Source organism: Hyla sarda, chromosome 3, assembly GCF_029499605.1.
Source record: "Hyla sarda isolate aHylSar1 chromosome 3, aHylSar1.hap1, whole genome shotgun sequence".
NCBI classification, from domain to species: domain Eukaryota; kingdom Metazoa; phylum Chordata; class Amphibia; order Anura; family Hylidae; genus Hyla; species Hyla sarda.
In genome coordinates, this window is record NC_079191.1 from 228,148,352 (window position 1) to 228,165,648 (window position 17,297).

General features: G+C 40.7%; 1 protein-coding gene across 3 annotated transcripts in view; it reads right to left on the reverse strand.

Annotated features, from left to right (window-relative positions):
* Positions 1-17,297, reverse strand: part of SIM1 (SIM bHLH transcription factor 1) — a 124,187-nt gene that overhangs the window by 17,472 nt on the left and 89,418 nt on the right. For all 3 annotated transcript variants that reach the window (XM_056566187.1, XM_056566189.1, XM_056566188.1), the window contains one exon: positions 11,319-11,481. In XM_056566187.1, coding sequence (XP_056422162.1) covers positions 11,319-11,481 — 163 coding nt within the window. The remainder of the gene's footprint in view (positions 1-11,318; positions 11,482-17,297) is intronic.

The following is a 17,297-nucleotide window of genomic DNA, read 5'->3' on the forward strand; positions in this document are numbered from 1 at the left end:
TGTAGATAATACCATTATATGTATATTTGTATGGGGAGTCCAAATACAGGAAGTAAGGGCAGGAGAAGCAGGGCTCTGTGCAGGCTCCTGGCTTGTCCATCATCCTGCTGTGTGAGCCAGGGGCTTGTTATAGAGCCTCAGTGTGCAGAGCCCTTCTTGCCCTAAGTGCACAGACCCCTGCTTGTTCACCCTCACTTCCTGTATTTCGACTCCTCATAGAGACACACAAACAATAGCTGTAGGGACAAAAATATACAAATTTTTTAACCAATGTATATTAGAAATATACATATAGTGGTATTATCTACATTATATAAAAAGTTTTTGTTGACGACAGGTACACTTTAAAAATCTATTCTAAGTACAGGTTGAGAGTACAAACCCTAAACTAGTCCTATTTACAGATGACTTGCTGATTTATGTTTCCTCACCAACAGTCTACCAAATATACTTTGAGCAAGATATATGGAGAAAAAATAAAGCATTTAAGGAGTTTCCTTTAAATGGACTTTATCTTCTATGAAGTATTTGGGGGTTCATGTCTCTGCCAACCCAAGTAAGATTCTAGAATTGAATCATAATGCCCTAATACAAAATATAGAGAACAAGATCATGTCTAAGATATCACCTCCTCATGCTCCCAAAACAGTCTAGGGAGCAGATACGTTGCTTCGATTTGCAAATATCACAGGGTTCTTTTTGGGTACCCAAGGTCTCGAATTGTAGGGCTTTGTCATATCACCATCAATGCTTTGATGCAATTTAAGAGCTCCACTAAGTTTTTAAGGCTATGTTAGTCTTCCGAGATCTCACAACATATGATATAATTAATATATAAATTACTCAAGAAGAGTATAACAGAGGTCTACAAACCCGCCTTTAAGACATTGTGAGAGAGAAAATTAGGTTTGGAATGTTTAACAGATCAATGGCAACATGCCTAGTTTGTTATGCACAAATCATCTTTTTTCTTTTTTTGGATAACTCTGTTTATTGGATTTTTAAATTTTTAATGCTGCAAAATGCTGCATTGCTGCAAAATGAAATAAACAAGATGAATTGGTGAGTAACGCAGTACCCACAATAAGGCATAGAATACACATAAGATCACAAAAAATACATACAATACACGATAATATTACCACAATCCCGCTTCAAATGATATGCAGCACTTAGAAAGGTCTCCCCCACAAACCAACAACAAGCACACCCTACATACACACACACAAAAAAAAAAAAAAGAAAGAAAGAGAAAGACTACTCCGAGCAACAAAGTAACAGAAAAGAAGCATCGCTCACCCCATATCATCCTGAAGATGGAGGGGACCCAAGGCGTTGCTAAGTGCCGTTCCATGTCCATTCTGTCGGCCTCAAAAAAGGTCTTCAATTCGTCCACCACACCACCAAGCACTGGCATGTGAGGCTTAATCCATTCACGCATCAGAACTCGTTTTGCTACCAGCAAAACTACATGTATGAATTTGGGAACGCTACGAAGGCCTATCGCCTCTGCTACTGACGGGTAAACAGACTGGAACAAGTGGGCCAAGGGAGTCAAAGGCAACTTCACTTTCCACAAATACGCAATATAAGCTACAACTGCAGCCAAAAACTCTGAGTTCTAGCACAGGCCCAAATGCCATGGTAAAAATCCTTATTTGGCTCACTACACTTCGGGCACAAGGTGAGTCTGTGAGGGAAGTTAGAGGAGGCCGGGCTATTAAATCCCCGGAAACCAAAGTGCATCATTTTAGCTTCCACTTTGGCCCACCCATCCAAAATTTGGTCACGCAAGTCAGGGGTTTGGAGAACTTCTTCCCATTTAGCAAACAGACCATGTCTAGAGATCTGCAGGAGACGATCACTAAAGCATCGGTAAAGTCCCGATAAAGAGACTTTCCTCAGCTGTGAACTCACCACATCTTTAAAGGGAGAGGAGGATAATTCCAGAGAGGGATCTCAGAGTTTGGAGGTACAGAAGTATAAGAGTTGAGACACCTGGAGGAATTAAGAGGGTGGTAAAAAAAACTTAAATATAATTTCTTGCGGGGTAAGCCACCATCTGTGATCAGGGTACATCAATTGCTTTGTCTCCCGAACACCTTCAAATCACCAGGTCTCAAACAGTCTATTATCCCTACCTTGGGGAAACTCCGGATGACCCCAGAGGTCAAGGCACCCAGACAGCAGAAAGGGAAGTCCATAAGCTCTACGGATGGCTTTACATGTCAAAACAGTGTCTCTGATCACAAGGGAACACTTTACATAGGCAGGAAGGCATGGGATGCGAGTGTGAAAGCAAGAGACTAAATTCCATGGGGACATCAAATCAGTCACCAGGGAATAGTTGGAATGATAATCGGAGTCGTGGATTCTGTCCATGACATGGCGGAAGATACAAGACAGATTATAGCCACAGATGTTGGGGAAACCAACCCCACCACCAGCCTTGCAGAGCATCAGTTTTTAGAGCGCAATCTGCTGGCTCTTTCCTGCCCATATAAAGTGTGTAAAGGCTGAATTCAGTGCAGTGACATCTTTATGTTTAAAGGGGTATTCCAGGAAAAAACTTTTTTTTAGATCAACTGGCTCCAGAAAGTTAAACAGATTTGTAAATTACTTCTATAAAAAAATCGTATTCCTTCCAATAGTTATCAGCTGCTGAAGTTGAGTTGTTCTTTTCTGTCTGACAACAGTGCTCTCTGTTGACACCTCTGTCTGTCTCAGGAACTGTCCGGAGCATAAGAGGTTTGCTATGGGGATTTGCTCCTACTCTGGACAGCTCCCGAGACAGTTGTCATCAGAGAGCAGTTAGACAGAAAAGAAAAACTCAACTTCAGCAGCTGATAAGTACTGGAAAGATTAAGATTTTTTAAAAGAAGTGATTTACAAATCTGTTTAACTTTCTGGAGCCAGTTGATATATAAAAAAAAAGTTTTTTTCCTGGAATACCCCTTTATGGAGAAGGAGTATTCAGAGTTTGTAATTGATACAATAGAAAGGGAAAGGAAATCATCTTAACAAGATGGCATCTATGCATGAATGAAAGTGGAAGTGGAAACCAGCTATTAAGCTCCGCCCTTGTTTAAATAGTGGGGGATAGTTCAAGGTGTACAGAGAGGATGGGACCAAATCATCAGTTTCATGTAGGAGCTTTATCATAAAATGTTGACACAATAGTATGATTCCCAGTGAAGATGCATAAGATGCACCCTTCTGTATCTGCAACGTGTTTGAACTCATCTGGTTCAATGATACACATTTCATGAACATTTTCCATCTAACAGCCAAACCACATACTGTATAATACTGTATATATAGTAAATTGGTCACAAAACCCACAAAGAAACTAACAAGACATTCAGTCAATAAAAAAAGAGCGTAAAACATTTAAACAAAATTACAACCATTATAAATGTCCTCTTTCTCATTATCAGGCCCAAGGCCTGATTATTGAATCCTACATGTGTATTATAATTGTATCTGTGTGTAATGTATTATCCAAGACATGGGGGTCTGGCTGTTTGGTATCTCCTTTAAAGTCATGCACTCTGGTCCCATCATATAATCAAACAGATAAGGGGTCAGGAAGAGAGATGCTCCACCTGGTGGGATCAGAGGGATGGGGGGAATGGAGTTTCCCTCCAAAGAAGCAGATAAGACTTAAAATGCTGGACTCAACTGTTATTGAAGGCGGTGCCAAAAGCTGACAAGAGCTGGACTCTCACTCACAAAGACAGCTATACCATTATGCTGTAAGGACTTCATTTTTGCTTTTATGAACTTGTCTTGCCAAACTCTTTTATATATTTTTGTACCTGTATGTCATTTTTTTCTGTATTTTTATATATATAGCACTGTGATACCTTTTATCAGATTAAATGTTTAATTAATCAGCTCTGGTCTTTGATCTCTAAATATATGAGCTCACCTTTCTGAAGGAAGCTCTGGTGAAACATGTTTATCTAAGGGTTAATTTGGTGACTTGCTGGGACTAGTAGTGGATACCCAGAGGTCTGGTGGCCTTAACCCTTGCACCATCACACTCTCTCTAATGTCTTGGCTGGATCAATAGGGTGGTATTGTGACAACTGGTGGCAGCTTCGGGATATATGTAGAGATTTTTAGTGCTTGCTGGATTTTACCTGTAAGGAAATCTTAGCACTAAAAAGAAATTGCATACATATTCTTGTGTGTAAATTCCAAAGACAGAGCTCAGTGATGGTTTAAAAGACATACAAAAAGAGTGCAAGACAGTTCTGTCCTCTCCATCTCCTGTTTTACCTCCTCTGTCTCATCTCGGATATATGGAGGCATATCGCAAGCAGTCCAAGCCTGCACTGGAGCCAATGTGCTAAGAAAAGGACATCCCTACTGCAGGAAAGAACAAGGAACAACTTGTTGCTGATCTTGTGGAGTATGATGCCCGTGCAGAAGAGCTGAGTGACATGAGACAAAGTCCTACAGCTGGAACTGCCATCCAAGGACTAATATCTCCTGGGGAGTACAACATTACTCCCCATCAGGACAGTACTCCACATGAGGCCTTGGACTCTTATATGCAGACTGCCTAACAACACCTTGGGAATGTGGATGCCAATATGAAACTCCAACTGCTTCTCCAGTACCAAACTGCAGAGAGAGAGGCACGAGCGGCAGAGAGAGAGACCCAGGCACGAGCCGCAGAGAGAGAGGCCCAGGCACGAGCCACAGAGAGAGAGGCCCAGTCACGAGCCGCAGAGAGAGAGGCGGCAGAGAGAGAGGCCCAGCGGAGGCATGAACTGGAGGTTCTGAGGCTGAGAGGGGATGCTTCATCCGCACGGAGTGATGTGCAGAATCAAGGAGACCACAAACCCCGCTTGGAACATTTACCCATGTTGGAGAAAGATGGTGATCTGGATGTGTTCCTGAGGGGATTTGAAAAGGTTTGCCGGCAGTTCAATCTACCTAAGGAACAGTGGGGAAGATATCTAACCCCACGGCTGCAAGGGAAAGCGCTGGATGTGTTTGCTTCGCTTCCCTCTGAAGTGACAAGGACTATGAGGCAATAAAATCTGCCCTGCTAAAAAGTTTTAATCTGACTCCAGAGGCTTATCGGAAAAAGTTTCCGACTTTGCAACAAAAAGCCACAGAAAGCTGCTCTGAACATGCAGGTCAGCTAAGGACTGCATTCAGGCAATGGACTGGGGGCCTATAAGTCACTACCTATGAGGCCCTGGAGGACTTGATGGTCCTGGATCAGTTTCTCCAAACACAGAGCTTTAAAGCCAGAGAGTGGATATTGGACCGCAAGCCCAAGACAGCAACGGAAGCAGCAGAACTTGGAGATGACTTTGCCAACAACCGGGCACCAACAGCAAAGCGTGGATCTGGAGGGGAGCCACACACCCACAGAGCACCACCAGCAGCACCAAGCCAGTTGGAAAATTCGTGCCATCAGCACCAAAAGCAACAGGAGCCACATTGGGTCAGGGGGACACCCGCCGATGTTACAGATGCAACAATATTGGGCACCTGAGTGCCACTTGCCCCAACAAAAAGAATTATCCACCAGTAGCTGGAGGACACACAGCCGTTCTTCTGGTGTCCGGAGCGGTGGAGAAAAGAGCTGATAACCTGCAGAGTGTAACTGTGGGTGACAGTGGGTTTGCGAGATTCTGGAGCCTCCTTTACCTTGGTGCGGCCTGAAGTGGTGGATACAGAGGACATCATCCCTGGAAGAACCATGGCTTTAAAAGGAATTGGAGGTGTGCGGCCTGTTGTGCCCATGGCCCGTGTGTACCTGGATTGGGGTACAGGCAAAGGTTTGCGGGAGGTGGGGGTCTCTGAGGACATCCCTGTTAATGTTCTGCTGGGGAATGATTTGGGTCGGATGCTCTGTCATTATGCTCCAGAGGACACTACCTACACACCGGATGGGCTAGGAGAGAGCCCTGTTCATTCTGAGGTACTGTGCGAGACTTTGGGAGACACTGTGAAACGTGATAACTGGGAGGGAGTGCAGGGGATTGATAAATGTTTACCTGTGACTGAACCAGTAATGTTTTCCAAAAGTGAAATGGGGTGTATTGTAAAATGTGATGACAATGAATTACCAATGCCAAAACCTAGTGGAGATGGGCTAGGGGGAGGAGTTGGTGTGCCCCTGGTGACATTTAAGTATGAGGGACCAGCAGTGAGTTATATGTCCCAATCCTGTGAGCCTAAGGAGGAAGAGGGAAGGAATGATAGCCCTGTGTATGATGCCTGTAACATAGTTATGTCTGGAACTGAGAGGGAGGAAGGTAAACCCCAGGGAGGCATACCAATGGTGGCAGTGGTAACGTGTGCAGCAGCATGCCAGGGTTGCAGCTTTAAAAAGAAGGGAGGATGGTGATGCAAGGGGCAAGCTGTGTGACTTGCAAGCCACAGCAGAGGAAGGTGGAGATGCTAGTTTACCTGGGGGAAATGTGCTCCCTGATGCCACAAGATGGGGGGAGGGAAATGAGCATTTCCGGGAAGCTCTGCACAGTGACCCTTCCCTTGAAGGGCTGAGACAACATGCTGAACATACAGGTGTTGACACAGATGGGCATAGGGTATATTGGGAAAATGATATCTTGTACTGGGAGTCCCTTTCCAAAGGCATGCTAGGGGCCCAGGAGAGAGAAAAGCAGTTAGTGGTTCCTAGGCAGTACAGGAAAGAGCTGCTGAGGTTGGCCCATGAGAAACCCCTGGCAGGACATTTGGGAGTGGCCAAGACAAAGTCCAGGTTGGCACACAATTTCTACTGGCCAGGTATGGGTACTGCTGTTACAAATTACTGTAGATCCTGTCATGTCTGCCAAAGGGTGGGTAAGTCTGGGGATGTAACTTGTGTTCCCCTAGTTCCTCTACCAGTCATATCTGTACCCTTTGAACGAGTGGCAGTGGATATTGTGGGGCCTCTAGCTATACACAGCAGCACAGGGAAAAATTTATTCTTACTGTTGTAAATTATGCAACCAGGTATCCTGAGGCTGTTGCCTTATCCTCCGTCCGAGCAGATAAGGTGGCAAATGCACTGATCAGTATATTCTGCAGGGTGGGGTTCCCCCCAAAAAATGCTCACTGATCAGGGCACACAGTTCATGTCCAATCTCATGCAAAGTCTCTGTAAGAAGGTGAATGTACAGCATTTGGTAGCTTCTGTGGCGGAGTATGTTCTGAAGTTCAGGGACAAGAGGCAGGTATTGACTGGGCTGGTACAGGACAACCTCATAGCAGCACAATCCAGGCAGAAGTACTGGTATGATCACAATGCAAGGGGGACAGAAGGTAATGGTTCTGAATGCCATCAGGCAGAATAAGTTGCAGGCTGCCTGGGAGGGTCCCTTCCCCATTTTGCAGTGCCTAGAACCCACTACATATGTAGTTGCCCTTGATGAGAAAGGTCAGAGGCAGAGACAGTACCACATTAATATGGCATACTATGACCCTGTGGAGGTGGTACTCAGTGTATGCAGTGCCCCAGAGGAAGGGCTGGGTAGTGATCCCCTACTGGACCTGGTGGAGGAAGCTAAGAGCCAGGGATCCCTTCAGGATGTAGAGATCAATCCACAGCTCTTAGCTGCAAAGAAAAGGCAGCTAAATGAGGAAATAGGCTCCTTCAGTGCCATCTTTGCAGGGCCTGTGGTGTCAAGTAAAGAAATAGACGGTTAATGGAGACAGATCTATCAGCCTGGAGAGGCCAGATCTCTCTGTCTCCATCTTAAGGGGGAGGTGTCAGGCCCAAAGCCTGATTATTGAATCCTACATGTGTATTATAATTGTATCTGTGTGTAATGTATTATCCAAGACATGGGTGAGGGGTCATTCAGACGGTGTATCCTTTGTTTTTGTGTATTGCATTTTATTGGGGGTCTGGCTGTTTGGTATCTCCTTTGAAGTCATGCACCCTGGTCCCATCATATAATCAAACAGATAAGGGGTCAGGGGAAGAGAGATGCTCCACCTGGTGGGATCAGAGGGGAGGGGGGCGGGATGGAGTTTCCCTCCAAAGAAGCAGATAAGACTTAAAATGCTGGACTCAACTGTTGTTGAAGGTGGTGCCAAAAGCTGACAAGAGCTGGACTCTCACTCACAAGGACGGCTATACCATTATGCTGTAAGGACTTCATTTTTGCTTTATGAACTTGTCTTGCCAAACTCTTTTATATATTTTTGTACCTGTATGTCATTTGTTTCTGTATTTTTATATATATATAGCACTGTGATACCTTTTATCAGATTAAATGTTTAATTAATCAGCTCTGGTCTAAATATATGAGCGCACCTTTCTGAAGGAAGCTCTGGTGAAACACGTTTATCTAAGGGTTAATTTGGTGACTTGCTGGGAATAGTAGTGGATACCCAGAGGTCTGGTGGCCTTATCCCTTGCACCATCACACTCTAATGTCTTGGCTGGACCGATAGGGTGTGATCGTGACACTCATATGCAGACCAGTAGTGTTAATTTTTAAAGGGGTACTCCACTGGAAAACATTTTCTTTTAAATCAACTGGTGCCAAAAAGTTAAACAGATTTGTAAATTACTTCTATTAAAAAATCCTAATCTTTCCAGTACTTATCAGCTGCTGTATAATACACAGGAAGTTCTTTTCTTTTTGAATTTCCTTTCTGCCTTACCACGAGTGCTCTCTGCCGACACCTCTGCCCATGTCAGGAAAGGTCCAGAGCAAAAGAGGTTTGCTATGGGGATTTGCTCCTGCTCTGGGCAGTTCCTGACATGGACAGAGGTGTCAGCTTGTGGTCAGGCAGAAAGAAAATTCAAAAAGAATTTTGCGATTTTTTTAATAGAAGTAATTTACAAATCTGTTTAACTTTCTGGCACCAGTTGATTTAAAAGAAAATGTTTTTCAGTGGAGTACTTCTTTAAATGTACCATGCATTGAGGTCACACGGACATTTAACACATAACTTTCCGGAGATCTCTCTGCAAGGAAAATTTATAATTATTATTCCAATGCAGTCCTAGTGTTTTGATGTCAAATCTTATTATCTGGCATGTTAAATTTCCATATATTTGTACACCGATCCAATGATTTTTGGACAGGGTATTGCTGTTTTATTGTTACTAAACTTCTTTGTTTAAATAGTAGGTCTGGAGCTGTCATGCACTATATATCTAATATACTCTTTAACTTAACTCTATAACAATTTACTCTAAATCCTATAGTTTAGTAATTTCAGTATGGTTAGACTGTCATCAAGCCCACAGCAGTGTGTGGCACCTACCTGTGCATGTATCATATATCAGATCTTTTTAACAAACATAATGGAAAGTTAATGCTATGATAAATAATATGAGCTGTTTTTCTATTGTTTACAGCCACATTGTAAGTAAAAATCATTTATTTGTGTATTTAGATTTAAAACATATACAAATAATATTTAGCATAACCAGGTAACGTCTAGAAAGATGACACTGCCAAGGTTTCTGACAATGTAATAACATCTAATATTACCAGTGAAATCATAATATATGATTAAATGTTCTGTTTCCACTAACTATTAAATGGCATGACTCTCCATGGTGCCAATTTTCCAGACGAATGGAAATGATTAGGGCCTCATTTTGCACCACTCTTTATCTATATTTGCAGTGACATGTCAGTCTAGCATACTGGTTATCCTAATAGTCAAAGGGCTATATATAAGTCATGCCCTGCAGCGCCCGGCAGCGTATAATTTGCTGGAAAGATAATAATGAAGATGAAAATTAAACTGTAATGAAGAAGAACATACTGTGCCTTTATTCTTGTTCTACATTTGACGATGTGCTACATGAGTTGAAAAGGAGAAGATGTGGACATTTAAAACACCAATTCTGCAAATATTACAGACAATTAGAAAAGCTTAGAGACTAATACTTTATAAAGTTTATATTATTCCACTATACATGTGCTAATGTCAACAACAGAAATCTCATCATGTTTTTAGTTTGAAAACACAATTTAAAAAATTGTAGTCCCCCTCCCCATTTGACCCTGTGCAATGTGTAAACTATTTCTTGATGTGACTCCCCCCAGCCCTTCACACATGAAAAACAAGTATAAAGAAAGGACTTTCACTTCCCCTATTTTTTTAATCGTTTTCTATGATTCCCTAAAGAAACCTTTATCAAATCTGCATGTTTGAACAAGCCTTAATGCTACATTGTATATCTCAGCTTAAATCCTCCATGGAAACATTTGGATAACTTTAGTAGCTTCTTTCAGATTAAAGAAATTAACATTATAGCCTTTTGATATTTTATGCTCCCTCCTTAGCTATGAATTTGATCCTGTCATGAAACATATACACTATCTGATCTATTTATAACACGTAGTATTTGCTAGCAAGGAAATAAATGTTACACAAATAGACAGCTACCACCCACCAACATGACTCGGCACACAATGTTCTGCAGTTTTGATTCACATTCATTTTCTAGATGCAGAACATTGGGGCTAAAGTTGGCAATATAATTTGCATATACTGTATAGATATATCTAATACTCAATGTGTGTGTATCACTTTCAAATGGCTGAAGATATTACGATGACACTTGGTAGACGTTAATTATATGACAAGTAAGAAAATGATATAGTTAAATTAACCCTAACCTACCCCCTTACATAAGGGTGAGGAATTTTGTCTAAAATCCTATGGAAGTCTATTGGACTTCCAGTACCTTACTCTACAAGCTATGCTGTGCATCTTCAGGTGAGTGACACAGTCTAATGCTCTTCCCTCTCATAAAGCCATGCCCCCTCCTAAAATCCACATCACCTTCTATTTTTGACCCTTTTTGTGTGTCGTTCTGGCATGCACGTCACACTCAGTCTCACAAAGCCCCTTTTATTTATTTATCTCTTCATCACAACTTCACCTGAGGATGGGAAATGAGTATAAAATATGAGGTTGGAATATGAGGATGGGATAAGCGGACGGGATATGAGGTCAGGATGTGAGGACGGGATAGGAGGTCAGATATGAGGACAGGATATGAGGTTAAGCTATGAGAAGGGGATATGAGGTCAGGATATGAGGATGGCACATGTGTTCTGGTATAAGGGGGGATATGGGGTCAGGATTTGGGGTCAAGATATAAAGACAAGAGCTTCCTCCTATGTTGCTTTTCCTCTCCCACAAGATCCGGTAAAAAAAAAAAAAAAAAACAGGCAACTCCGGGTAACTCCGGGTACTCTGCTAACAAAAATATTAAATAATGTTTGTTGGGTTTGATCATTAACTTGGACCTAAAAATTGTAAACTGCAATGAAAAACTATAAGGTGCTAAAATTAATTAAACTTACCTGAGGATATGGGGATGTTCTTGTTTTAGACTTAGTACTAGGTAGATGTGATTTATTACTCTTCCGACTGTCATTTATGGCTGGAGTAGAATTTGCATAAGAAAATGTTGGTTTTGTGGTGACTTGATCCAAAGATAGCTGAAGACCTTTGTATTCTGTATCTCTGTTCAAAAATAAATGCATATATTTAGTTTGACTCACATTTGTCATAGATAAACATTTGGATATGTTTAGAGGTGTACATCATAACTGTCCCCAAAGGAATATTATTGGACCTTCTCTCTCATGGACATTTGATTTGTACAAAAATTATAGGCAAGGTAATATATAGTATAAATGATCAAACTATGTCCCCAAGAAGAAGTATAGATGTAGTCTTTTAATGTCAATTGCTCCCATATACATCCCCTCTAGGGACAAAACATATATTTGTTAGATTTATATACTTCCAGTTATAATTAAAAAATGTGAATGTTCTCCTAAATCCCTCAAAAGTTTTGATTTTTGGATTCAGTGTTTAGACTCCCACCAATCATTAAAATGACCCAGGAGAAGTGAACACTTACGTGTTTCACCCCCTGGCCCAAAAAGATCCCTGACCAGTTGAACTAAATGGGCTTCATAGACTTATAATTGAGCCCAAATAGTGCAACTAGATGAAGATCACTGTGAGCCGAGAAATTAAACACTAATTGTGTGTTTTTCCCTGCAAGTTCTAATGGGGTCTGAACACTGACCGATCAAAACTTTTGAAATATTTCAGTGACATGTCAAAAGTTTTGATAAATGGCAAGGGCACTTCAAAGCTGACCCTTCAGTAGGGAAATAACATTAAAGGGGTATTCCAGGCCAAACCTTTTTTTATATATCAACTGGCTCCGGAAAGTTAAACAGATTTGTGTAATCTCTATTAAAATCTCTATTAAAAAAATATTAATCCTTCCAATAGTTATCAGCTTCTGAAGTTGAGTTGCTGTTTTCTGTCTAACTGCTCTCTGATGACTCACGTCCCGGGAGCTGTGCAGTTCCTATGGGGATATTCTCCCATCATGCACAGCTCCCGGGACGTGACATCATCATTGAGCAGTTAGACAGAAAACTTCAGAAGCTAATAACTATTGGAAGGATTAAGATGTTTTAATAGAAGTAATTTACAAATCTGTTTAACTTTCCAGAGCCAGTTGATATATAAAAAAAAAGTTTTTGCCTGGAATACCCCTTTAAATAAGCCCATGGTAAGATAGGGCTTTTCATCAGGATTATGGGCATACTGGGATGTGCCCCAGCATGGCAAGAGCCCAAGTAAGTCCAGCCTATGTCCTCTAATTTACTGCCTCTGTACCCACTTGAATCTGCCTATCATATCTGACTGACTGCCACTAGATAAATAAAGGAATGGGCTGGACTTACCTGGGTTCTCACTGTGCTGGGAAAAACCTCTCTGCCTTTTAAGAATCGTTGACATATTAACAAAAAAGGCTTATATCGGTGCTGGAAAGAACTATGCGTATAAAAAAAGTTATGTGTAGAAGACTAGTCCTATCGGCCATGGACTTATTTACACCCCTATTTTCCTGATTACATGTCTGATTTAAAGTGTACCTTTCTTTAGCAAAAGCTTTTTATTTAAGCTAGATAATACCATTATATGTATATTTGTAATATACATTGGTAATATACAGTGTATATTTTTGAGTGAAAAAATGCTGTCACTGCAGCTAGTGCCTGTGTGTCTCTGTGAGGAGTCCAAATACAGGAAGTGTCAGCAGGACACTGCTTGTCCTCAGTGCACAGGGCCCTGCTTATCCTCAGTGCACAGAGCCCTGCTTGTCCTCAGTGCACAGAGCCCTGCTTGTCCTCAGTGCACAGAGCCCTGCTTATCCTCAGTGCACAGAGCCCTGCTTGTCATGAGTGCAGAGAGTCCTGCTTGTCTTCACTGCACAGAGCCCTGCCTGTTCTCAATGCACAGAGCCCTGCTTCTCCTCAGTCTACAGAGCCCTGCTTGTCCTCAGTGCACAGAGCCCTGTTTGTCCTCCATCTACAGAGCCCTGCTTATCCTCATTGCACAGAGCCCTGCTTCTCCTCACTGCACAGAGCCCTGCTTGTCCTCAGTGTACAGAGCCCTGCTTGTTCTCAGTGCACAGAGCCCTGTTTGTCCTCATTCTACAGAGCCCTGCTTATCCTCAGTGCACAGAGCCCTGCTTCTCCTCATTGCACAGAGCCCTGCTTCTCCTCACTGCACAGAGCCCTGCTTGTCCACCCACACTTTCTGGACAAAGACACACAGGCAATAGCTGCAGGGACAAACATATATACATTTTTAACCAATGTATATTAAAAAGATACATATAATGTTATTTTCTACATTATATTAAAAAAAAATCTAATGACAGTTGCACTTTAAAGATCCTAATGTGTATTGATTGGAAGGAATAAGGAGTATGGGGAACATGATCAAAACTCTTGAATATTTTTAAGAAAGGTTTGTGAGGGATTGAGAGGGAAACATTTTCAATAAGAAACTTAACACAAGAACAAGGGGGCACAAACTGATATTAGATGTAAAGAGATCAGAAGCAACAAAAGACAATATAACTTTACTGTTAGAGTAATAGATGCTTATCACAAACTCCTAGCAGATGTGGTTGTTATATCCACAGTAAGTGAATTTAAGCCTGCAAAATACAAAAAACATAAGTGCAGACTACATGTACTGTATGACCTTTTTTAGCTAGCAATTCCTACATTTCATGATTTTGAGGGAAAGAAGGATTGAGCATGTTAAATTTTAAAGGCCGCAGCCAATCACTGGCCGCAGTGAAGTCCCGGCTCTGCCAGCGATAGGCTGAGCGGCAGTGTGACATTTTCTGCCCCAGCAGCAGGTGCCGTTGTAGTGAAGAATTTTGTGTCCTGAAGCGTTCTCACACTGCTGCTCAGCCTATCACCGGCCGAGTCGGGACTTCACTGCGGACGGTGATTGGCTGAATACGGTATGACTCGCCGACCACCAGCAACCAGGAAGAGGATCGTGGCGGAGACCAGAGCCGGTTACTGGAGGCCCCGGGAGCAAAGCAAGGTATGTACATCTTTATTTTTTTTACTGCCCGCAGTATGGGGGACAATTTTTATATTCTGGAGTTCTCCTTTAAGTCATGCCCTATCCTTCAATCTTGTGGGAGAAAAGCCAATGCCAGAGGTGTCACATGGCTGAGAGTTTATGTGTATATTGGAGTCCTTAGAAATGGGGAAAGAAGCACTCGGTCAACAGATATTGTAAGTGCATAGGAAACTGTAGTCCAGTTTATAAAACATGTTATGCTGAATATTTACCCATAAATCTATATATATAAATCTATTCAGCTCCTCCTACTCTTTAACTTTCGGCTCACAAAAGGATGACAGGTTCTTCTAATTTTGCAATCTTTGCTGGGATGCACTATGTTGGTAATATATTCAACCCTAAAAATATAATTTTACATGTATGATTGGATACTTTATATATATTTGTTTGGCAGTACCAGTTGACAAAAATCAAAACAGGAATGATGTGTGTTCCAACCAATAGGGGACTCTGAATTGCTCATAACAAATTGTTTTCTGTACATGTATGTAGCATATACAGATACCCAGTGAAGTTTATTGCTTCCAAATATAAAATAACACGACAATTAATTTTCTATTTACCTGCAGGCAGTCTGTTCTCCTAGCTCTGTTCTTACTAATGGTGTATTCCCATCTCAGTGACTAAATGACAATAGCAGTTCTTACCCACACCCCTCCCACACATACAAATGAAGTGTAAGGATAAGATATTCCTAAATATCCCAGCATTGCTTTTTGCCTACATTCATTAATACAAATGTACAACACATATACTTGATTAAATCTCATCTCCAGCCAGTCATAATGTTTTGTGCAAACAGTTGATTCATGTCTCTGATATAATACATTTCTTAGACAGCGCCCTTAATTACTTTCATTTATTTCTAATCTACTTAATGCCTTAGTACAGTAATGCTTGACTAAATATGCATTATGCTCTTTTATTTAAACTCCTAAAACAATTTTCAGATATGCCAAATGCAAACAGTTCTTATACACACAGTGAGTTGCAGCACTGTGAAAAAGAGCACAGATGTCTAGAATTTATTTCTTATTTAGAAGAAAACACAATTTTTATACAAATTTCCAAACATTTATTTATCATCCCAGTTTTAGAGTGTGTTTCAGCAGACATAACAGTTTAAAAACAGTGCTTTGCATAAAATGTTCTATTGATTTGGATAAAGTGGAAATGAAATCTTAGATTCTGTCTTCTGTTGATTTACTTGGATGTTTTGAATCAAACGTGAAACATGTAAATACATTATGGCTTTATATTATTTAGATATAAATATAGCTATTTTAACTGTCCACTTTCAAATATATAAAAATCCACGATCTACGATTTACACGATCTATACAATTCTTTAAATTGCACTTTGTGCTTCAGAGTTGCAGAAGAGCTGCAGAACATGTTCATTCTTTCTGCGGACTCTGCACGGAATGCACAGCCGTCCGTGAGACAGCGCCTTCCTGTGCGGTCCTTGCGCCTGCAATTTAAGGAATGTCACCAAGGAGACGGACATGCGGACCTTCTGTTGTGTGAACATAGCCTAATTGTTATTTTCACCTATGATCAGCCAAAGCTTTAAGAGCTCATTAGTCATGAGTTTAACCACCTGTTTAGTATATAAACACTTCCCTGCTTGCACTTCTTTTCTTACCTCCTCCATGTTTATTAGTCTTGTGTATTTTGCCCTAACAGTTACAGTTTTGTGTCTAATTGGATTAATATACAAGAGGTAGACTATGCCACACTAAGGCAGAATAGCCACATGACATCCATAATGCATTAAGGTTGTGATAAAATTAAGATTGTGTTTCGATTTAATTGAATTAAAAATGTTAAACAAGATTATTCTATAAATGTATATTACAATAAAATATTACGCTTCTGTAAATTTCCTGTTGTCAGGATTCACAAGAATCAGCTTAGACTCAATCAGTTGTTGTATGGTATTGACTTCTTTCTACTTAATCCCTCTATCAAAAAGACAAATGTTCCCCCAGCCTGCTACGGTACAAGCCAATACTTCAGGCATTCTGTCTAGTCAGGGCTTTTACTACCATTACACACTTTCCATATTGAGAGTTTTATAATTTATTTGTCTATTTGTTACATTAGATTAGTTAATTACCATTCTTCATATTTCACATCTCATTGCATTACATTAACTTTAGAACTCTAAGGATGCCGTAATTCTAATATCTTAGGATACTGAACTTGACTATGATGAAGGTATTTATATAAACATACCAGGCATTATAACAGAAGTGAAGACAACTTTATAGAGATTATGCCTTTCATTTCTGAACAAGATTAATCAAAGTGTTAGTAACAGGTCTGCAACTAACCTCGACATTTCAGTTCTGCATTGAAGAAGCTTTCTTCCCTGGGTAAGAAGCCAACGTTAGGTGAACAGTAACTGTCACAGTCGTTGAATTTTAAGGTCTAAAGTAGGTAACAGACCTTAAAATTTTTTGAGGAATACTTAAAATTACTGTACTTACTTCATTAAAACTTGATACCACTAAAACCCAGTATTATTGAGGGCATCAGTTGACGAGCACTGGATAGAAAGTTAAACAATCCGAAACTGTCTAATGAAAAAACCCTTCCAGTCTTTCATGCACTTTAAATGGTTTAAGTTAGTCAACTTCTTGTAAAATAACTATTAGGATGAAATAATACTATTTTACTTGCCAGAGCTACAAAAACCTATTGGATATATATAGAAAAAAAAGTAACATAGCTTGTAAAGATAAAAAATGGAACCTGTTCAGCCTAAAATCCTGCACTGTTGATCCAGAGAAGAGTAAAAAGAAAAATAAATGAGGTACAAAACCAGTTTTCTTCATCTTAGGAAAAAAAAATTC